At 43.2% G+C, this 23,500-nt stretch overlaps 1 protein-coding gene across 2 annotated transcripts in view; it reads right to left on the minus strand.

Annotated features, from left to right (window-relative positions):
- epb41l5 (erythrocyte membrane protein band 4.1 like 5) overlaps positions 1–23,500 on the minus strand; it is a 164,549-nt gene that overhangs the window by 91,135 nt on the left and 49,914 nt on the right. For both annotated transcript variants that reach the window (XM_043694224.1, XM_043694226.1), the window contains exons 2-5: positions 10,753–10,857; positions 5,931–5,973; positions 3,991–4,069; positions 1,309–1,353 (exon numbers count right to left, since the gene is read on the minus strand). In XM_043694224.1, coding sequence (XP_043550159.1) covers positions 1,309–1,353; positions 3,991–4,069; positions 5,931–5,973; positions 10,753–10,857 — 272 coding nt within the window. The remainder of the gene's footprint in view (positions 1–1,308; positions 1,354–3,990; positions 4,070–5,930; positions 5,974–10,752; positions 10,858–23,500) is intronic.

The following is a 23,500-nucleotide window of genomic DNA, read 5'->3' on the forward strand; positions in this document are numbered from 1 at the left end:
CCTTGGATGCTGCCTGACCTGCTGCGCTTTTCCAGCAACACATTTTCAGCTCTGATCTCCAGCATCTGCAGTCCTCACTTTCTCCTCACATTCTAACCACTCAGAGTGATAATAATTCCTCCGAATTCCAAAGAGGACCCATCTTGGACTCAAAACATTAACTGTTCCTCTCTTCACAGATGCTGCCAGACCTGCCTCCAGAGTTTCCCTAGCATTTGGTTTTATTTCAGATCTCCTGGTATCTACAAGATTTTGCTTTTGCTCTTCTGATTTTTCGCATTGGATTAGGGATAAAATTGCAACGTAATGTCAGTGCAGTCAAGGTCATTGAAAAGCTTATTTTCAGCTCCCCCCATCTTCTTTAAAGGCACGGACACATGCTGCAGTAGAGTTCTAGGAGTGCTGGCTCTCTCCAGTTCCTTGGCCAGTGGCCATCTATTGCCTCATAGCCAGGGATGCATTCCCATGCTAATTTCCCATGGGTGCAACCAACTGCAGAACCTGCTGCTGTTCTCATCCAGAACTCACTTCTATTCCATTTCTTACAGAGGTTAATGAAAAGTAACCAGGAGCACTGAACACACTCCCACCCCCTCCCCCACATCCGGCTCATTCCTCAACCAGCCTCTGACCAGGAATACTAAAGGTTAACCACAGACTGGGCTTTGAGCCAAAATATTTACAATTGGTGCTACTCGGCCTCTCACCAGTCGAGGTGTAAATAACTGCAAGCATTGCTAACCCATGAAAATACGTCATGTTAAAAGCCAATAACTTTAAATGTGTGTTAAAACAGACCGAATATAGTGTTTATAGTTTCAAACCTCCCTGGTACAAAGTAAGAGTTGGGTATTTTCAACTGTTAAAATTCACACAACACCAGGTTATAGTCCAACAGATTTATTTGGAAGCATTAGCTTTCGGCGCGCCACTCCTTCATCAGGTGAGTATGGAGAATAGGATTGTAACTGAAATTATATATTGAAAAAGACCCGGATTGTTTGTTAAGTCTTTCACCTTTTAGAATGATCATGTTAATTTCAATTTCATCACACTGTAAACTTTTGCTATAAATTCTGTGTCTTACAATCTTTTTTCCACAATCAGCTGATGAAGGAGCAGCGCGCCGAAAGCTAGTGCTTCCAAATAAATCTGTTGGACTATAACCTGGTGTTGTGTGACTTTTAACTTTGTATACCCCAGTCCAACGTCTCCAAATCATGTTTTCAACTGGTGCAGGAATGATGAACCGAAGGGCCTTTTTCTGTGCTGTAGACCTCGATGACTCAAATACTAAACAACACTTACTTGCCACTCAGGATGTCCTGCTTCAACTGAAGTACAAATAGGTACCTGTAGATAAACAAGGAAGCACAGTCAAAACTTTAACCAAACCCACTGGAAGGTCATCTTATAACCTTAAAAAAATACAGCAAGTTAAGGTCCAAAATGGCACTGACTGCATGAGGATGTTGGAATCAGATTCAATAATAAATCCCATAAAAGTAAATAGATAAATGCATATAGTGAACAAAGAACAAAGAACCTTACAGCACAGCAACAGGCCCTCCGGCTCACCAAGCCTGCGCCAATCCAGATCCTCTATCTAAACCTGTCACTTACTCTCTAAGGATCTGTATCCCTCTACTCCCTGCCACATTCATGTATCTGTCTAGATACATCTTATGGTTGGATTATTATTTCGAAGAGCTACCATGGAGAGGATGGGCTCTATAGGCCTTCTTCTGCACAGACTACAGACGCAAGACAAATTGACAGGCTGCATGCTTAACCCATGCCAAATGCTTAGGGAACAATTCTATATGCAACCTAAGATAAGGAAAGGTCACCCCTCAAAACGAGAAACTACAGGCTGATTTGCTCTTTGACAACCAGCAGGGAAAAGAAAATCCCAGAAACACCATCAAACACAGGAAGGACTTTAGTGCTTCAAATCGATGTCATGGTGGTTTGGTCACGTGACTGAAGGCAGCTTTATCAAGGGTCAGTGTGTGACAGTCTTAATGTCACCCAGGGGACAGAAGCAGGCAGAAAGGTCACGGAAACTAGCAATCCAAAACAGGCCAGGTCATCACGGTCAATCAATCCATTTCATGGCCTAGTTCCAATTATCTCAAGGACTAAAAGCAGACTATTTGGACTGGATGCCATTACAGCTTTAATAGTAGATGTATCCAGGTAAATAAACATGATCAGTGACTCAGTAAAAAACAGAAAATCGGTCAAGAGGTTCAAACCACATCAAATTAAACATAAACCGAATTGTTAAAAGGCATTTGCAACAATTTGAGCGACCCTCCACCCATTTGGATGAGTGCTGCAACCAGGCATATTTACCCTTCCAACACATCATTACCTCCCCTCCACTTGCACCCTCTACTGCTGCCCCTCAATGGTATCCTCACTGCTCCCGAAGACATTGCCTATGGATCTGTATCCTAACTCAAGCCAATGAAGGTCAGGCTTTACCCTCCCCACTTCTTCACTACCTTTGAACAAAGCACAATGTCCTATCACCTACAGCAGCACAGCCAAGCCCCCAAGCCCAATACTCACCTGGACTGGACACCTATGTGTGTCCAGTGAATGCAATTAAGGCCAAGATTCCTGGATGATTATGCCCTGCATTCTCAGTCAGGCCCATGTCAACCCCAGAAGAACAGAGGCCAAGTGAAGTTCATTCTACTGCTGCCGCTCAATCAACTCAGCTCCATTGAAAAGGGGACCAAACCCAATAGCTTCTTGGGGTGAGAGTATCAGAGACATCTCGAATATCACAGGTAGCAAAGCAGCCAAAAAGAGCATTACAGGCAGTGTTAATTTCCATTTGAGATTAGTTTTGGAGACAAAGATTACAAGTACTTTCCACGTCCTTGGAAATCTTTCCCTCTCATGAATGAAGCATCGCATTGTCAGGGACAGATATTTACATGGGAAAAAAATCTATCATGAACACCAAGAACGTTACCATTCCATTATCCCTCCCAGGTTTTGTTATTGCATGGAGATTTATATTTGTTCTGTGCAGGCCTACAGGTTCCAGCATGTATATTTTTAAAGAGGCACTGAACTGTAGCTAGCACTGAACATTCTTGCATACACACTATGGGGGAATTGCCATCTCGGGACTGAACACACATCTCCCTCTGGAAATGACCCTGCTGGAAATTAAAGGCACCAAGTCCCTCAATACCATAATTTCCTAAAGGCAGTTCTGCAAATGGGCCTTTTGCACACTGCTCCGGTTCCTACTGCAGACTTTACCAGACAGTAAGGCAAAAGTGAGGACTGCAGATGCTGGAAATCAGAGTCTAGATTAGAGTGGTGCTGGAAAAGCACAGCAGGTCAGGTAGCATCCGAGGAGCAGGAAAATCGATGTTTCGGGCAAAAGCCCTTCATCAGGACTGACTTTTGCCCGAAACGCGATTTTCCTGCTCCTCAGATGCTGCCTGATTTGCTGTGCTTTTCCAGCACAACCCTTTATCAGACAATACTCCAGTTACTGAACAGTGTACAACAGTCATCCAGAATTGAAACAGATCTCAGCAAGGGATCAGAAGACTCTCAGCCTCGAATTGGTTGAAGCGGTCTCCAACCTGATTGCCCATGCTTTGTGGCAATCACAAGCGGGTTGGCCATTAGACATTCTGCATTTAGCACAGGTTGGAAAAAATGGGGAGAAAATGGATACAAGGGTTCCTATGGCTGATCAGTAGCCAGCTATTAGGAAAGTGAGAATCTGAGTGACTTGCCTTGGCGGCGAAGACTGTTTCAGAACATTGAGTATGACAGGAGTAATGGCTCAGCAATTTGCACCCCAACCACCAGAGTCTATGTCCTCTCAAGAGGAAGAGAAGCAAGAAAGTTTTTTATGGAAATAATTGGCAACTGTTGCCAAGTCATACCAAAAGGCCTTTAATCAGATACGATCACTGAAGTAAAAGCTACAAAAACAAAACCACACCTTACCTTGTTAACTCTTCACGAAGATTATTTGGTTCAGAGGAGTAAAACTTCACCCGCAAATGAAGGCAGTACGGCGAGCCAACTGCAAGGGGCATGTTAAAATTAAACAACTCCGCACATAAACCACAACAAAAATAATCCAACTTCTTAGACACTATTTCAAATCGGAGAAAATGCAACCACTCAATCTAATCGTCCGAACAGAGAGCAGAAAAGGAGTTTTAACATTCACCAACCTATTCCTTTCTACACACGGAAGGTCTCTGAGGTTTCTTTGTACAACCTCTGCAGAGCCAGCTGTAGCAGCGTGAAACTTTGTGGAATTTAAAATGCAAATAAGTCACAACAAAAAATAACTCACTTGGCCTTTTTCTGCAATGGGACCTGCTGGATCAGCATCACCTCATCAGAAGCAAGCCCTACCTTCAAAACTGCTCACAAGGGCTTTTGGTCAACTTGATCTTCCAGGAACGGCCATCAAATTGCTTTCACTTTTTAAAAACAATTTGGTGAATAAGTGCAACATAACTTGTGTGCTTCTGTCTAAAATGTTTTTTGATCTGTATATCCCTGCTTACTATGATCTGCCTATACTACTCATAAACAAAGCTTTTCACTGTACTGCAGTAGACTTGACAAAAAAAATCAAATCAAATAAAATGAATGGGAGATGTTTTCATTCTTGAGGTCCTCCTGGCTCAATTCCCAAATGATTAGGTTTGTTTACACTTCTCCTTTGCACTGATTCGTGCACCTTGCCCACTTTGAATTGATCAGAAGTCACAAGCACAGAACTAGGCCATTCAGTGCACTGAGTCTTCTCCACCATGCCATGCGTTCATGGTTGATCTGATAACCCTCCACCCCACTTTCATACCTTTTCTCTCATAATCTTAGATTCCCTTAGTGATTAAAAATCTATCTCAATCGTGAATATGTTTAACAACCCACCCTCAACAGCAATGCTTTCCATAGACTCACTACCCCAGAGAGAAGGAATTCCTCCTCACATCTCTTTTTGACATGTGTGACCCCTTCATCTGAGATCCTGCCATCTATTCCTCGACTTTCCCCACAAAAGGGGAATAATCTTTCTGCATCTACCCTGTCATGTCCCAAAGAGTCTTGTATGGTAAATAACGTCGCCTCACATTCTTCCCTCTCTCCTATCCCAGATTGGTCCAGACACCCCTCGCTCTTCCACCATTTCTCCAGCCATGTACTTCCTCAACACATTAGCATACAGGCACTAAATATAAAGATTAAAAAGAGGACCTTAAAGTTAGGAATGTCCTCCCTGACGCCTCAGTGTCTGGCTGAACGTCAAAAAAAAAACTTTGCCTTCCCCACATGGACCATAACGTCTGGCTATTTTACATTATCTCTCCTCTGAAAATGTTCTGGCCTTCTTAGTTACCTCTGGCATCAACACATATTGATAAATGTAGAAAGGCCTTTCTAACCACATTAATAATGAATCCCCACTCCATTTCCACACTTTCTGGTGCTTGTGACTTCATTTGTCCCACACTGCTACAGATGTGCTTTAGACTGCAACCCCCTGCCCTCATCTGGGTTATCTGGTAGTCATCAAAACTGGTTTGAAAGTGCTACTCTCCCAAAGAATTCAGCACAGTCCTGCCCCCTCCCCATGATTGGACAACCACCCACTTCCTATTCCATTGATTTATGCTGCAGAGTGAACACCAGGCACTCCCAAAAATACCCAGCTTCTTGCACATCTTACAGTGACCTCAGCCACCACTTGGCTTCAGGTCTGAACAGTCGGAGCTAATTCCTGAGCCCGGGGTGGCTGACGCACACAAAGTGTCCGAGAAGCACCAAATACCAAGAGAGTCCCTTGCGCAAGATTCCCTCACTCTCAGATCCTACTTCAGAGACTGAAACATTTGCAATAGCTTTGGGGAAAAAAAAAAACTTACTTTTCACTTGCTTCTTAATGCTCTTGGTGTTATCCAACCAATGCTGCAACATAAAATACAGATAGACATAGATTATGTTCAACAAGAGCCAGCAGACCGTGTAGAAGCAGTGAGCACCCCTGACTTACTCTCCCATCATACAGAGGCGTTAGGGACCTGGTACCAGACCAATCTTGCTTCTTCTCATGAACGAAGCAGCGAAACGATTCAATGCACTCACACAATGACAACATTTTCAGATTCTGAAGTAAACATATGATATACTGAACACAATTACTCAGTTTTAAATAGCTGTTAGAGCCCATCATAACTGACTGGGACAATGAGCTGAAGGAAATAGATCATGTGGGGGGGGTGGTAGGAATGTGGAAGTCTGCTTAATTCTGGCATAGTCAGTGGCACAGGAGTAACATTAAAACACTTTCAGACAATTAAATGACAGACACCCTTCCCTTCAGTCCACTGCTCTATCATTTTGTGATGCAGAAGATGATCCTGAAAGGTTAAGTCTTTTCTCCTCTCTTTCCACATAAGCGCTGTCTGCCCTGCTCAGTGTTCCCAGCATTTTATGTTTTTATTGCATCTTGCCAGCGCCCGCAACATTTTACTTTTGCCTCACAAGTGGCTTCGCATTTCTGATGACGATAGGACAGGAGCTGGAAAATAGTTTGCCTGCTTTTGTTTTAGCTTCTCAAATGGCCTGTCTGCTCAAGGTCAGCATTTTGACATTTAAAAAGGAAGAAAACGAGTTTAAAATAAAGCAGATCGAAATTGGTGCACAATATGAACCTTTCCAATCTGTTGATGAAAATAAGAATTGGAATGGGTGCTGCATGAGCAGGATAATTCTCTGTATCAGTTCACTTCCCAAATTATGGGGAAAAGATATTCGCAGTGAATCTTGGAAACAGGTACTATTCCACCTAGGAGGGACAGTGTTTAAGAACTTTGTGCATAATGCTAACCAAGGCAGGGAACTCATAGTAGTTGTAAAAGTTCAATCAAGGGTCTGGTAAATTATCTCTAAAACTATTAATTTGTTACTATTTGTTCAAGGCCTGAGGAGAAAGAGAGAAAAGAGAGAAAAGGGAGAAAAGGGAGAAAAGGGAGAAAAGGGAGAAAAGGGAGAAAAGGGAGAAAAAACAGCAGCAAAAATGATACAGGTTATTAAACTGTCCATTTCCTTTATCATCTCCCTTTTTTGCTGTTCAGGGACAAATACCGTTGCTTAGAACCAAAGTTGATCCCAGTAAAACCATCAGATAGCAATAAAAAGATTGTGTCAACATTTCACATCACGTGGCTATTTTTAAAAGGAATGCAGCACTGCTTGCAGCATTTCAAAGTGAAATCAACCTTTGGAAACAGATCTACTTCCAAAAATGTTTCAATAACTCATCAAAATAAAAATCAGTCTGCCTGCAAAAGCTCACATCAATCAGATTTAAGTAACACTCACCAATCATCCAATGTCAAGTGAACACTTCAAATTAGAAGTGAATTCTGGTTTGGAGTTATAAACTATGAACTGTAACCCTGTGCCCAAGGGGAAAGGGTGTTCCAGAACCAGACATGACCTTATTCCTCTGCATCCCCTCCCCGCCCACTCATCCCAGGCCTGTTTTCTTTCAGCTCCTCCGCATTCCAACGCTGGACATGCAAAAGCTCTTAGCCAAGGAACAAATGTGCGTTTTGTTTAAAAAGCTACTGAAAGCTCAAATCATCAGCTTTCAATATTCTTACATGAAACAGCTCCGTGCATTATCCAAGCAAAACAGAGACCCAATATCTAAATATCCTCCTCAACACTGGCTGGAAAGTTAAATTGCTTACACAGAAAATCTGCAATTCCTTCAGAGAGAGAAAGAAAAGTGAGTTTTGCTTCACATATTCATTTTTATTCACTTGTGTGATGTGGGCATCGCTGGCTGGCCAGCATTTATTGCCTGTCTCTAAGTGTCTTTGAGAAGGTGGTGGTCAGCTGCCACTTTTAAATATGGCAGTCTATTTAGTGTGGGTAGACCCACAATGAGTTTAGGGAGGGGCTTGCAGGATTTTGACCTAGTAGCAGCGAAGACATCATAATATATTTCCAAGTCAAGATGGTGAGTGGCTTGAAGGGGAACTTGCTGGTAATGTTGTTCCCATGTATCTGTTGTCTTTCTTCTTCAAGGTGGAAGTGGTCACGGGTTTGGAAGGTGCTGTCTGAGGATCTTTGACGAATTTCTACAGTGCATCTTGTAGATGGTATACACTGCTGCTACTGTGCATCAGTGGTGGAGGGAACGGATGTTTGTAGATGGTGTCAAGCACCATCTACACCATCTCCTGAGTCTTGTTGAAGCTGCACTCATCCAGGCAAGTGCAGAGTATTCCATCACGTTCATGACTTGTGCCTTGTAGATGGTGGACAGGCTTTGGGGGAATCAAAAGGTGAGCCCATCAGCACAGCATTCCTAGCCTCAGACTTGCTTTTGTAGCCACTGTATTAAGCTTCTGCTCAATGGTAACCCCGAGGATATTGATAGTGGGGGATTCAGTGATGGTAATACCAGTGAATGTGAAGGGTGATGGTTAGATTGCCTCTTATTGGAGATGGGCAGCATGCATGGCTCAGTGATGAGCACTGCTGCCTCACAGCGCCAGAGACCCGGGTTCAATTCCTGCCTCGGGCTACTGTCTGTGTGGACATTGCACATTCTCCCAGTATCTGAGTGGGTTTCCTCCGGGTGCTCTGATTGCTTCCCACAATCCAAAGATGTGCAGTTCAGGTGAATTGGCGATGCTAAATTGCCCATCGTGTTAGGTGCATTAGTCAGAGGGAAATGGGCCAGGGTGGGTTACTCTTCGGAGGGTTGGTGTGGACTTGTTGGGCCAAAGAGCCTGTTTCCATACTGTAGGGAAACTAACCTAATGGATAAAGCCTGGCATTTGTGTGACATGAATGTTACTTGCCACTTGCCAGACCAAGTCTTGATATTGCCCAGGATATTGTTGCATTTGAACATGGTATTTGATGAGTCATGAATGGTGCGGACCACTGCAATCATCCCGACATTTGACCTTATGATGGAGGGAAGATTATTGATGAAGCAGCTGAAGATGATTGAGCCTAGCACACTATCCTGAGGAACTCCTGCAGATATGTCCTGGACCTGAGATGACTGACCTCCAGCAACTTATGACCATCTTTCTACGTGCCAGCTGAGAGTTTGTCCCCTGATACCCATTGATTCCAGTTTTGCTAGAGCTCCCTGATGCCATACTTGGGTGAATGAGCCTTAATGTCAAGGGCTGTCACTCTCACCTCACTTCTGGAATTCAGCTCATTTGTCCACGTTTGAACCAATGCTGTAATAAGGTCAGTAGCTGAGTGGCCCTGGTGGAACCCAAGCCCGACATCACTGAGCAGGTTATTACTGAGCAGGTGCTGCTTGTAGCACTGCTGATGACACCTTCCATCACTTGACTGATTTTTTGAGAATAGACTGATGGGACAGTAATTGGCTGAATTGGATTTCTCCTGCTATTTATGTACTGGACATATTTGGACAATTTTCCACATTGCCAGGTAGATACCAATGTTTTAGCAGTATCAGAACACAGCATAGCACTGAAAGCCTTACCTGTATCAGGAACATAGAAGCACTCAAACCTGGCATCTGAGCATTCAATTAAATCTTTCACAGATCAAATGCATTAAAAGGAAACATCAGGAATTTAGATGGAAGTAGGTTTTCGTTATTTTCCACTTCTTCTGTGCTTACTAAGTACTGTTTGGGTTCTCACAAGGGGAGGAACTTTATTCCCTGTAGGTAGAAATGAAGGGTGGCACCATTTTTGGGTCCTGCACTCAACTGCAATGTGCCACTGAGGAGACCTTTCCTCAGCCACCTCCATCTCTGGAAGTGCTGTCCACTTGCTGCTCTGCAGGCACTAGCCCAACTATCAGGGCCTACAGTTTTGGGAGGACAGTGACAGCCTCACCGGCAGAGGCAAGCACTGCCACTGCAGGAGGGCAAATGTGTTGATGCATCAATCACGCTTCCCTTGAAGGGGCTTCAATGTTTACAAATACACAGGCTACAGAACTGCCCAGCCCACCCTGTGGATGGGAATTCCCTTGGACGACCTTCAACCACAGCTGGAGCCCAGTGATTCCTGTTGAGATTGGGTTGGCTGGGTGGGTGGGGGAAGAGTTGTTAGGATCTGCAAAATCTCAACCTCACCACAAGCCACCTCTAGGTAGCTGCCAACTTGTTGATGATAGGGGGCAGTGATTGTTCCCAAAGGCAACCCAGCCTGCCAAGATCACCAAGTTGATGAAAGTGAGTACTTGCAGATGCTGGAGATCAGAGTCAAGCTTAGAGTAGTGCCGGAAAAGCACAGCAGGTCAGGCAGCATCCAAGGAGCAGGAAAATCGATGTTTCAGGCAAAGGCCCCCCTGCCTGACCTCCTGTGCTTTTCCAGCACTACTCTAAAGATCACCAAGTTGACACAACGTGTTGCGCAGCTGACTCAACACGTGTTTTGAAAATTCCTCTCAGTATTCCTCTCTCTGCCTCCGCAGAAACTACCTGAAGAGTGAGAGTTAACCAAATCCAAATCCAACCTTTCTCCAGATAGGAGAAGAGATAATGTGAAAAATGTGATTATCCAAAAGAGTTTTTGGGCTATTCCTTGAAAATAAGGAAATAAATCTGAGCTTCCAATACGGAGAATGCTCAACAAATAAATTACAAAACGCTGACTAAATAATCATTTTCATTTCACTAACTGCCATATATCTACGTAGACAAGACAAATACTTTAAGCATCTTACCGCTACTTGGGCAGAATCCATGAACCTAAGGCCAAAATAGTCTTTCTCAATGATGTCGAGATGGTACATGATTTGCTCAAAAAGCTCCTGGCCTTTCGCTTTTTTCTAAAAAACACAAGAAAACATCAAAGCAGAATGTTCAGCAACTCAGATTTGAATAGCTTCAAATTTCAAAAGGAACCTTTGTTTTTAAACCATAAATCAGACATCAAAATTGGTTTGATTCAATGAACAAAATTAGGACAGCAATCAATAAATATTACTGACCTTTCAAAAGGATGAAAATTAGCAATTTTGCTTAAAAGCAAGCCAACATAGCCTGAATGCACTAATAAATTACACTAATGACCAATTTAAGATAAATCGGTCAAGCTGGTAGTGTAATAGAAGGGACAGATTCATAAGCAGTGACCCATTCTCTACAGACTGAAGGGATTTATTTGTTCAAGCTGTCCACCTTCTTTGAATAGCTGGGGAGCTTGGGGAGGTTCTTAGCTGGTCCACACTGCGTTTTCCTTGTTAATAACTTGGCCAATCAGGGATGACTGGCCTACCAATTAATATCCAACAAAAGTGGTCACCGACCTCCAGTTTGAGAATTCCAATTGACCCAGTGTTCACAGGCACCTACGAGGAGTGCATTTCTCAATCCCACCCCTAAAAGGTAAGTTCAAATTTTAAGATTACATCCCATACTCCATAAATTAAATGATACGTGAAGGAAAGGTTAAATTAGATTTGAGCAGAAAGTGCAGAACCAGCTCAGCAAGTCAGGCAGCATCCTCACGAACAGAGAGGGTTAACACATCGGGGTGTTCACCTTTCATCCGAATGTCCTTTCATCAGAACCATCAACGTGAAACATTGGCTGTGTTTCCCTCACCTCAGGTTCTGCCCATCTGGCTGGGCTTACCCAGCATCCAAAGAAATTTGTCTTCATTTATAAATTAGATTCACTTCAAGTGCAGAATCCCAAGCTATTCATGCAATTCCCATTTAAATCCCATCCATTTACTTGAAGGTCAATGATCAGAAAGTGGTAGGAATGAGGTTTAAGATCTGAAGAAAGAGACACATTGCAAATATAATGCGAACATTGGTAGCAGCATTATTTTTGAGAATGAGAACCTCAAGAAAAACATTGGAGTATTAATCTGTAACTAAATTAAATGAGACACTGTGCGAATGAGTGTAAGCTGACAAATCTGAGATTGACTTCAAACAGCCAATTAGGACGAATTCTTAAAGAAGAAAATTCTGAAGAGTTTTGAAAGAGTGGACAGACAAGCTATTAGATCCAGAGTGACCAACCCAGAGCTTGGTGGGCACACTGCTACCAACCTGGGTCCATAAACCACCTCCTATTCCAGAATTTCCATCGATATAGTCCTTTCCCACTCAGGTATGTATCTACCTTTCCCTGAAAGTGTTCACATCACCCACTCCATGTGATAACAAGCTCCACACACTCAATCACCTTCTGTGTAAAAGTCCCTAGCTTCTTGCTGGACATCACTGATGACCATCTCATACTGCAAGAGTGATTACAGTTTCTGTAACAAGGGTTGCTGGCTTCACTCTTTAGATAACTGCTTACTGCACATTATCTCAGGTTACTTGCAAGAAAGAAAGCACACATTTCTTTAAAAAAAGTTGCATACGCCCTGACTGAAACAGAAATCACATCAATCAATCATGTCAGGTGAAGACTAACTGTAGCCTTTAAGCCAGCTTGCTTGCAATTGGCTGGATTTTGCAGACTAACTGTGATTTTGGGCTGCATTTTGAATTCTGTATTCTGCCTGCCCGAACATTTTAACAAGCAATGTCATGGTGTTGGACAGGCAGGCAGTGCCCTTCAACCCCAGGCTGATGTGCTCCAGTAGTGAAGTGATGACAGGCATCGAGATTACTGCTTCCAGTCTTCAGTCTAATGGCAGCAGTTCTAACAAGTCCAAAATACCATGGTGCAACTGCTTTCTCTACAGCAACTGCTCAATCTGAGAGGCACCGTCTGCCTATCCTCCTCTGCACGATAAAACACAAACACATTCTATAAAACAGGATTGTCACTGAAAAACTGTGTCTGGGTGTACAGGGCACTCTTTCTCATCATTAACTTTATCTCCTCAAACGATTGTGGCAATTGCCAATGGCACTGAATGGGTTAGTGACATTAAATAAGTTATTCTATCCATTCAGACATTATGGGCGGGGAGGGGTGTACTGAACACTCATGCCTCTCATTGACAGATTAAAAGATATATTATTGCATACCTCTGAAGCAGGTGGGACTTGAATCCTGGCCTCCTGGTCTAGCGTTAGGGATATTACTACTATGTCACAAAAGCCCCATTGCCTGATTTGACACTAACGCTAATAATAGCGCTCAGCTGGAAATATTGTATAGTAACCAACAGCAGGGTAAAAGCATAAGGAATAACACTACTCAGCTCTTTGAACATGCTACAGAATCATGGCCCACCATCTACCTCAGCTACACTTCTTGGATTACACTCCTATCCTTCAATTCACTTCACATCTAAATTCTGACTACTCTCAAGCTTAATATATTCAGGGACTGAGCATTCACAGCTCACTTCAGCAGAGAATTACAACGTTTGCAACATCTTGACTGATTATTTCTCATTTCACTCCTCAATGGCCAATTACTCATTCCAAGACCTTAACCCCCAGGACCACTTTCCCTGAAAGAAACATCTTTCCAGCACTGACCTGGGGGAAGATGGTGGCAAAGTGGTTTTAACTGTAGATTAGTTATGCAGAAGCCCAGGCTACCCAGCAGCTAGTGGAATTTAAATTCCAAGAATAATTCTGGGCGATGAAGCTAGTCCCAATAATGAGGGCCATGACATTTATCAACAATTGTCTTCAGAACCCATCTACTCCTCCAACATACTTTGAGGGAAAAAGTAGTATTTCTCACCTAGTCTGGCCTACACGTGATTCTGGCCCCAAAACAATGTTTTTGACCCTTACCTATGCTTGTATGGAAAGGTTTACCATACAAGCATATTTGAAACACAAGATTCTGAGGGATCTGGACAGGTTGAGTGTGGAGAGGATGTTTCCACTCATGGGAGAAACTAGAACTAGGGATCACTGTTTAAAATTAAGAGGGTCACCATCTGAAACAGATTAGGCAAAAAAAAAATTCTCTCAGTGGGTCGGGTGTCTTTGGAACTGTCTTCCTGAAAAGTCTGTGGGAGCAGATTCCTTGAAAGCTTCTCAGGCAGAGATAGATAGATTGTTCTTCAGTGAAAAGGTGAAAGATTATCAGGAACAGGCGGGACTGTAGAACTGCAGTTACAATCAGGTGAGCCATGATCTTTCTAAGCGGCAGAGCAATCTCAGAGCTGCACAGTCCACTTCCACTCCATGCTTGTCAGTTTTTATGTAAGCCACTCAGTTCGAAAGATGCATCAAATAAGTGCTGTCTGCACCAGCAACATCCATATCCCATAAAACAGTGTCCTTCACCTTTAACAACATTCTATGTTCCAATGTTATCACCTCTCAATCATCTAAAAGTCTCGTCTACTCAATCCCTTTCAGCAGAAGAGTCTCCTTCATTCCAGGAATAAGACTAATGAAATTTTGCATTAGTCAAAATATATCCTTCCATAGCTGAGGAGACCAAAACTATATTCAGTACTCCAGATGTGGTCTCAACAAAACCCCATGCAATTGCAGTGAGAATTTACTGTTATATTCAATCCCCTTTGTAATAAAGGCAAACAAGTGGGTGGCACGGTGGCATAGTGGTTAGCACTGCTGCCTCACAGCACCAGAGACCCAGGTTCAATTCTCGCCTCAGGCGACTGACTGTGTGGAGTTTGCACATTTGCCCCGTGGCTGCTTGGGTTTCCTCCCACAGTCCAAAAATGTGCAGGTTAGGTGAATTGGCCATGCTAAATGTGCATGTTAGGTGAAGGGGTAAATGTAAGGGGGTGGGTTGTGGATCGGTGTGGGCTTGTTGGGCCAAAGGGCCTGTTTCCATACTGTAAGTAAACTAATCAATATTTGACCAAAGATTTGGTGGGCGGCACAGTGGTTAGCATTGCTGCCTCACAGCGCCAGAGACCCAGGTTCAATTCCTGACTCAGGCGACTGACTGTGTGGAGTTTGCACATTCTCCCCGTGTCTGCGTGGGTTTCCTCCGGGTGCTCCGGTTTCCTCCCACAGTCCAAAGATGTGCAGGTCAGGTGAATTGGCCATGCTAAATTGCCCCTAGTGTTAGGTACAAAGGGGTAAATGTAGGGGTATGGGTGGGTTGTGCTTCGGCAGGTCGGTGTGGACTTGTTGGGCCGAAGGGCCTGTTTCCACATGTAAAGTAATCTAATCTAAGTTTTTTCTCTCCTTGCATGTTAAATCATTTATTATTGTCTCTGAAGCCTCAGAAAGATTACTTGTTGCAATTCAGATGAGGAAAATAGGGATTCAAGTATAAATCATTATCTTTCTGGCATTCTTTATTAAAGTGAAATTTCAATGCATCTTTTTTATGATTTAATTTTATACAAGTAATATTAGCACAGGTAGCACATGAGGAAGGGTGGTAAAATGATCCCCAATGAATCACTTATTGATGTAAGAGTGATATAACTGTGGAACTTGCAACCACAAGGAATACTGAAACAAACAGCATGAGAAATATTTAAGGGGAAGCTAAAGATAGCTCACGAGAGATAAATGAATAGAAGGACATGTCAACAGAGGTGAGTGACAGTGTAAAGACCATCACAGATCCGTTGCGTGGAATTACATGCTTTGGTGACATAGGCTGTTGGGTAATTCTGGAAAAATGTCATTTACATTCCTCCTGAAGAATTTGTCTTCTCCTAGTGCCCCATTCCGGAAGCACAAAGTAGCCATTGCACGTAATTATAAGTGAAACCAATTTTCCACAGAACACTCATGGTGCTTCAAATACCTCTCCCAAGCTAAGTTCAGCTGCAGCAAAACAGACCAAAGATCAACTTTAATGCACCAAAAAGGTGCGTGACAATTTCTGAATCAAGCAGAACAACAAAAAAAGTATTTTTCCATTCAGAAGTCTCCTGAAAGAGATTTCCTAATAATACAACCAGTCAAAAGAAGAAGTCATTACATTCAGCAAAGCTTTTCTCTTAAGATAAACACAAAAGAGTCCCTTAGGTCGGTTGAACATGCAAAGGCCTCTCATATTTGTCCACTGCATAGAAAGTCTGACAATGCTGCCGAAGTCGACACAAAAGCAGTATTGTAAAACCTAAATGAATGATGGGCCAAAGCTCACAGGAATCAGGAGGCAGATTTTCTTTTCTAAAAAGAAAACTCAAGTTTCATTTCTTTCCAGCCACCCACAAGTCACAATAAAACATGAAAATTCAAACAAACCAAACTGGATGCCTTTAACCACCTGAGTGCCAGTGTATCACACTGAGACCAATTTGTATTCAAACCACAGCCAGAGGAGGGCAGGTGAGAAAGCTGGCAGCCTTGCACATCTGCTACAGGATATGCGGGAAAGCACTTAACCATGACTGGGGTGGGGGGGGCATTTGTTCAGAAGAATTAAGGACATCTGTTCTTAGTGTCAATGGATCGGTGTAAATTAGGTGGTAACATTTGTTCACTTGTGGAATGTGTGGCAGTACTTCCTCCTCACCCCGAGGGCTGGAAGCTGCATATATTTCACTGTTGGAGGTTGGAAATTCTGGTTTATTTGAAGACTCCTCACAAAACTCATACTCAATAGGAAAAGAACTTGTATTTTAATAAGCTGAGTGAAACATGCACGTAATAGGACAATCCTGATACATTTTCATGTACACCACACTGAGCAGATTTAAATTTATGAAGCTCAGCTCCCTAATCTTAACCGTTCTGGAATGTGAATGCCTCATTACCCTTACAGGCTAGGGAAACAAAGGCTGAAACTGACACAGTAAGAATGTTGGAAGATGTTAATACGTGTGTGTGTGTGTGTGTGTGTGTGTGTGTGAGAGTGAGAGAGAGAGAGAGAGAGAGGGAGTGAGAGAGCGAGCGTGAGAGAGAAAGAGAAAGAGAAAGGGAAAGAGAAAGAGAAAGAGAAAGAAAGAGAGAAAGAGAGAAAGAGAGAAAGAGAAAGAGACAGGTAGGATGGGAGCTGGTGGAAAGTCATCTCGAATAGGTACTTTAACACAGGGAGGGCCTCCGAAGCTGTGTTTATGTTTGCAGAACAAATGATTGCAACAAAGAAAAGGCTTCAGTTTTAAAACCCAAATAATGCAGTTCTTGCTAACAAAAGTAAATGAAGTTTGATTCAATTACCTAAGGAGCAGTGGACTATTTAATCCACTATTGTGAAGTAGAGACAGAAGAGATGACACTGAAAAGGGAAGTCAGGAGGGAAAAAAGGGGACATGAGATAGCTTTGGCAAATGGAGTTAAGGAGAATCCAAAGGGTTTTTATAAATATATTGAGGACAAAAGAGTAACTAGGGAGAGAATAGGGCCCCTCAAAGATCAGCAAGGCAGCCTATGCGTGGAGCCGCAGGAGATGGGGGAGATACTAAACGAGTATTTTCCTTTTTTACTGTGGAGAGGAAGATGGAAGATATAGAAAGTGGGGAAATAGATGGTGACATCTTGAAAAATGACCAAATTAAAGGGGTGGTGGTGCTGGATGTCTTGAAATGCATGAAAGTGGATAAATCCCCAGGACTTGATCAGGTGTACTCTAGAACTCTGTGGGAAGCTAGGGAAGTGATTGCTGGGCCTCTTACTGAGATATTTGTATCATCGATAGTCACAAGTGAGGTGCCAGAAGACTGAACGTTGGCTAACATGGTGCCGCTATTTAAGAAAGATGGTAAGGACAAGCCAGGGAACTGTAGGCTAGTGAGCCCTGCGTTGGTGGTGGGCAAGTTGTTAGAGGTAATCCAGAAGGACAGGGTTTATATGTATTTGGAAAGGGAAGGACTAATTCGGGATAGTCACCATGGCTTTGTGCCTGGAAAGTCATGTCTCAAAAACTTGATTGAGTTTTTTGAAGAAGTAACAAAGTGGATTGATGAGGACAGAGCGGTGGATGTGATCTATGTGGACTTCAGTAAGGCGTTCGACAAGGTTCCTCAAGGGAGACCGATTAGCAAGGTTAGGTCTCATGGAATACAGGGAGAACTAGCCATTTGGATACAGAACTGGCTCAAAGGTAGAAGCCAGAGGGTGGTGTTGGAGAGTTGCTTTTTCAGACTAGAGGCCTGTGACCAGTGGAGTGCCACAAGGATCGGTGCTGGGTCCACTGCTTTTCATCATTTATATAAATGGTTTGGATGTGGACATAGGAGGTATAATTAGTCAGTTTGCAGATGACACCAAAATTGGAGGTGTAGTGGACAGCGAAGAAGGTTGTTTCAGAGGACAACTGAGGATCTTGATCAGATGAGCCAATGGGCTGAGAAGTGGAGATAGAATTTAATTTAGATAAATGTGAGGTGCTGCATTTTGGGAAAGCAAATCAAAGCAGGCCTTATACACTTAACGGAAAGGTCCGAGAGAGTGTTGCTGAACAAAGAGATCTTGGAGTGTAGGTTCGTAGCTCCTTGAAAGTGGAGTCGCAGATAGATAGGATAGTGAAGAAGGTGTTTGGTATGCTTTTCTTTATTGGTCAGAGCATTGAGTACAGGAGTTGGGAGGTCATGTTGTGGCTACACAGCACAGTGGTTAGGCCACTTTTGGACTATTGCATGCAATTCTGGTCTACTTTCTATCAGAAGGATGTTGTGAATCTTGAAAGGGTGTTGACAGGGTTGAAGGTTTGAGCTAAATTGAGAGGCTGAACAGGCTGGAGCTGTTTTCCACGGAGCATCAGAGGCTGAGGGGTGACCTTATAGAGTTAATAAAATCATGAGGGGCATGGATAGGTTAAATAGGTTTAATATTTCCTGTGGTAGGGGAGTCCAAGAGGGCATAAGTTTAGGGTGAGGGGAGAAAAGATTTAAAAGGGCCCTAAGTGGCAACTTTTTCACGCAGAAGGTGGTACATGATTGGAATGAGCTGCCAGAGGAAGTGGTGGAGGCTGGTACAATTAGAGCTTTTAAAAGGCATCTGAATGGGTATATGAATAGGAAGAGTTTAAAGGGATATGGACCAAGTGCTGCCAAATGGGACTAGATTAGGTTAGGATATCTGGTCCAACCCATCCATGCCGACTAAAGGGTCTGTTTCCATGCTGTACATCTCTATGACTCTAAGTGAATCAAGTCGCAGAAATTTACCCTGCTGTTAATTAGTCCAAAAAGTAGGAAACGATTTAAAACCACAACAGGAAGTTCAGTGCAGATAAAGAATTCATGCAGGTGTATTGCAAATAAAAAAAGAAAAACAATAACAATCACCATTCAATTGTGACTTCCACAATCCCACATTTAATAGTGATAGAGTCATAGTGTTGTACTGCATGGAAACAGACCCTTTGGTCCAACTTATCCATGTCAACCCAGATATCCTAAATTAACATATTCCCATTTGTCTGTGTTTGACCCATATCCCTCGAAAACCTTCCTATTCATATACCCATTCAGATATCTTTGAAATGTTGCAATTGTACCAGTCTCCACCACTTGCTCTGGCAGCTCATTCCATACATGCACTACCTCTGCATGAAAAAGTTGTCCCTCAGGTCCCTTTTAAATCTTTCTGTTCTCGCCTTGAACCTATGCCCTTTAGTTCTGGACTCCCCTACCCTGGGAGGAAGGCCTTGTCTATTTATCCTATTCATGTGCCCTATTACTAAGCCCGTTTCTGATCCATCCCGCCAAATTTCCTTCAATTCCATGTGCTTTAGCCTTCTCAAATCAGTCTCCCATGTGAGATCCTTTCAAAAAGCTTTGGTAAAATCCATATAAACCCTACATCAACTGAACTTTGCTCATCCACACACTTCTAACAAATCTGTTAGGCATGATCTCAGTCTGACAACGCCATGTTGACTATCCCAAATTAACCCATGCCTTTCTAAGTGGTTATTAATTTGCTCTTTCGGAATTGTCTCCAATAGCTGCCTGACCACTAAACTGAAACTCATCAATCTGTAATTTTCTGATCGTCTCTACAACCTTTCTTAAAAGTGAACCACATTAGGTATCCTCCAGTCCTCTGGCACCTTCCCCCATGGTTAGAGAGAAATTAAAAACTTGTGTCAGACACCCTAAAATTTCCTGCCCTACCTCCCACAGCAGCATGGGATGTGATTCATCCAGGCCGGGCGATTTAGAATCATAGAGATATACAACACTGAAATAAACACTTCGGTCCAACTCTTCCAAGTCAATCAGATATCCGAAATAAATCTACTCCCATTTGCCGGTATGTGGCCCATTTCCCTCCAAACCCTTCCTGTTCATATAGCCATCCAGATGCTTTTTAAATACTACAATTGTACCAGCCTCCACCACTTCCCCTGGCTCGTTCAATATATGCACTACCCTCTGCATGAAAAAGTTGCCCCTCAGATCCCAAATAAAATTTTTCCCTCTCACCTTAAACCTATGCCATCCAGTTTTGGACTCCCCCCACTCCAAGGAAAGGATCTTGGCTATTCACCCAATCCCGTGCCCCTCATGATTTTGCAAACCTCTATAAGGTCACCCCTCAGCCTCCGACACTCCAGGGAAAACAGCCTCAGTTTGTTCAGCCTCTCCCTATAGCTCAAACCCTCCAACTCTGGCAACATTTTTGTAAATCTTTTCTGAAGCCTTTCAAGTTTCACAACATCTTTCCGGAAGCAGGGTGACAACAGAAATGTCCCAAGACAATTTACAGAATAAAATCAAAAATATCTGATGTTGACCCACAAAAGGAGACATTAAGGCAGGCTTGGTCAAAGATTATCCACAGTATCTTAAGGACAAGAGCAAAATAGGGAGGGAGAGAGGTGCAGGGAGGAAATTCCTGAGCCAATACATCTGAAAACATTTTCATTCAAATGGTGGAATGATAGACATCAGGGATCCACAAGAATTCAGAATTAGAGGGGGAAAGAGAATCGTTTGACTGGACAAGTATTAGAGTGACTAAAATCAATCGCTTTGCAGAGAAATTTGCCGGTGACACAAAGGTTGGATGTGCCATTGATAGTATCGAGGGCTACTGCAGGCTGCATTGCTACATTGACAGGATGCAGAACTGGGCTGAGAAATGGCAGATGGAGTTCAACCTGGATAAATGCAAAGTGATGCATTTTGGAAGGTCAAACTCGAATGCTGAATACAGGATTAAAGACAGGATTCTTGGCAGTGGGGAGGAACAGAGGGATCTGGGTGTGCAAGTACATAGATCCCTCAAAGGTGCCACCCAAGTTGATAGGGTTATTAAGAAAGCATATGGTGTTTTGGCTTTCATTAACAGGGAGATCAAGTGTAAGAGCTGCAAGGTTTTGCTGCAGCTCTACAAAACCCTGGTGAGATCACACTTGGAATATTGTGTCCAGTTCTAGTCACCCTGTTATAGGAAAGATGAGGTGGCTTTGGAGAGGGTGCAAAGAAGGTTTACCAGGATGCTGCCTGGACTGGAGGGCTTGTCTTATGAAAAGAAGTTGACTAAGCTCAGACGCTCCTCTCTGGAGAGAAGGAGGATGAGAGGTGACCTGATTGAGGTGTACAAGGTAATGAGAGGCATGGATAGAGTCAATAGCCAGAGATTTTTCCCTAGGGCAGGAATGATTGCTACGAGGGGTCATAGCTTTAAGGTGTTAGGAGGAAGTAGGTATACAGGAGGCGTCAGAGGTAGTTCTTTACGCAAAGCGTTATGAATGCATGGTATGCGTTGCTAGCGGTGGTGGTGGAAGCAGTCATTCAGGACATTTAAGCAACTGTTGGACATGCACATGGACAGCAGTGAATTGAGGGGAGTGCAAGTTAGGTTATTTTATTTTACATTAGGATTAATCCTCAGCACAACATCATGGGCCAAAGGGCTGTTCTGTGCTGTACTTTTCTATGTTAATTGGAATAAGTTACATTGGTGTGGTGACACATTCTTTGACTAGAAATTCAGAGGGCTCGATCACCAGTTTGAAACTCATTATGGCATTGAAAACGGTATCAAGTTGAAAAAAAAATGTAAAAATGAAAGTGACTAGTGGAGGTAAAACCAAAAACCTTTTTTTTAAAAATTAGTTCTTCCGTGAGATGTGGGCATCACTGATACAGCCGGCATTTGTGGCCATCCTTAACTGCCCTTTGATTGGCTTGCTAGGCCATTTCAGACAAGTTAAGAATCAACAACATTGCTGTGGGTCTGGAATCACATGTAGGCCAGAGCGGGAAAAGATGACAGACTTTCTTCCCTAAAAGGACACCCATGATCCAGGTAGGCTTTTTGAAAAGTAGACATTTTTGTCATGGTCACTATCATGGATGACCACCTGATGAAGAGCAGCGCTCTGAAAGCTGGTGATTCCAAACACACCTGTTGGATTATAATCTGGTGTTGTGTGATTTTTAACTTTGTTCACCATCACGGAGACTAGCTTTCATATTCTAGATTTATCAACTGACTTCAAATTGCACGAGTTGCTGTGGTTGGATTTGTACTCATGGCTCCAGAACATTAGCTTGGGTTTCTGGGTTAGTGGTGCCGTAGACTTGACATACATTACTGCATCTGTCTGTCTGCCACCCAACTAGTTCGTTCATATCCTTTCGAAGTAACCAGCCAAACGTGCCTGTAATCAACTCTTTGATTTCACACCAACATGACAGGATCTGAACTCTCAAGTTGCCCGATCGAGTCATTTTGTGCATTAAATGATTACGAGTAAGGACTGCGCCTGGCATTACTCAATGCATGAGGGCAGAGGACAAATTTGACCCCAAAGGCCTCAAAACACCTGGGAAAATTCACTGATCAGAGAAAGTCACCATGTGTGTAGAATGGCCAAAACCGAAGTAGAGCTGCCCTTCCAGTCACAGGTTGGCTGTGCTTGTTGCTGCTTTAGTCCATCCACAGCAAATATGGGAGAAAAACCGTCTGTGACTAGAAGACCAGCGAGCCAGGTAGGTACGAAAGACAGGAAAGTGAGTGAGTGAATCACTAGGAAGGATAGCTGCTCAGGGTCTCTCTGAATCTTACAAAGACTCTGGCCTGGCCTTCCAAGCGATCTGAAGCACGTCTTCAAACAGCAAGCCAACATCAAATAGGTATATCCAGTAGCACCCACATGACCTAACAAGTACAGTTTTTGTGATCAGCCTAAATCTGTAAATTGTCCAAGGCATTCCTGTTCCATTCATCTCCCTCCTCCTTCCTTCTGGACATGGCCCGGCTTTGACCTGCTTTGTTATCTTCTTTGGCAATTGTCTGATCAGACGTGTGTGAAGCATTTTGGGATGTTTGATGGCACTACGTCAATAAACAATAGGTGCAGGAGTAGGCCATTCAGCCCTTCGAGCCTGCAGCGCCATTCAATATGATCATGGCTGATCATTCCTAATCAGTATCCTCTTCCTGCCTTATTTCCATAACCCTTGATTCCACTATCTTTGAGAGCTCTATCCAACTCTTTCTTAAATTAATCCAGAGACTGGGCCTCCACTGCCCTCTGGGGCAGAGCATTCCACACAGCCACCACTCTCTGGGTGAACAAGTTTCTCCTCATCTCTGTCCTAAATGGCCTACCCCGTATTTTTAAGCTGTGTCCTCAGGTTCGGTACTCACCCATCAGCGGAAACATGTTTCCTGCCTCCAGAATGTCCAATCC

The sequence above is a fragment of the Chiloscyllium plagiosum genome, chromosome 7, assembly GCF_004010195.1.
Source record: "Chiloscyllium plagiosum isolate BGI_BamShark_2017 chromosome 7, ASM401019v2, whole genome shotgun sequence".
NCBI lineage: Eukaryota > Metazoa > Chordata > Chondrichthyes > Orectolobiformes > Hemiscylliidae > Chiloscyllium > Chiloscyllium plagiosum.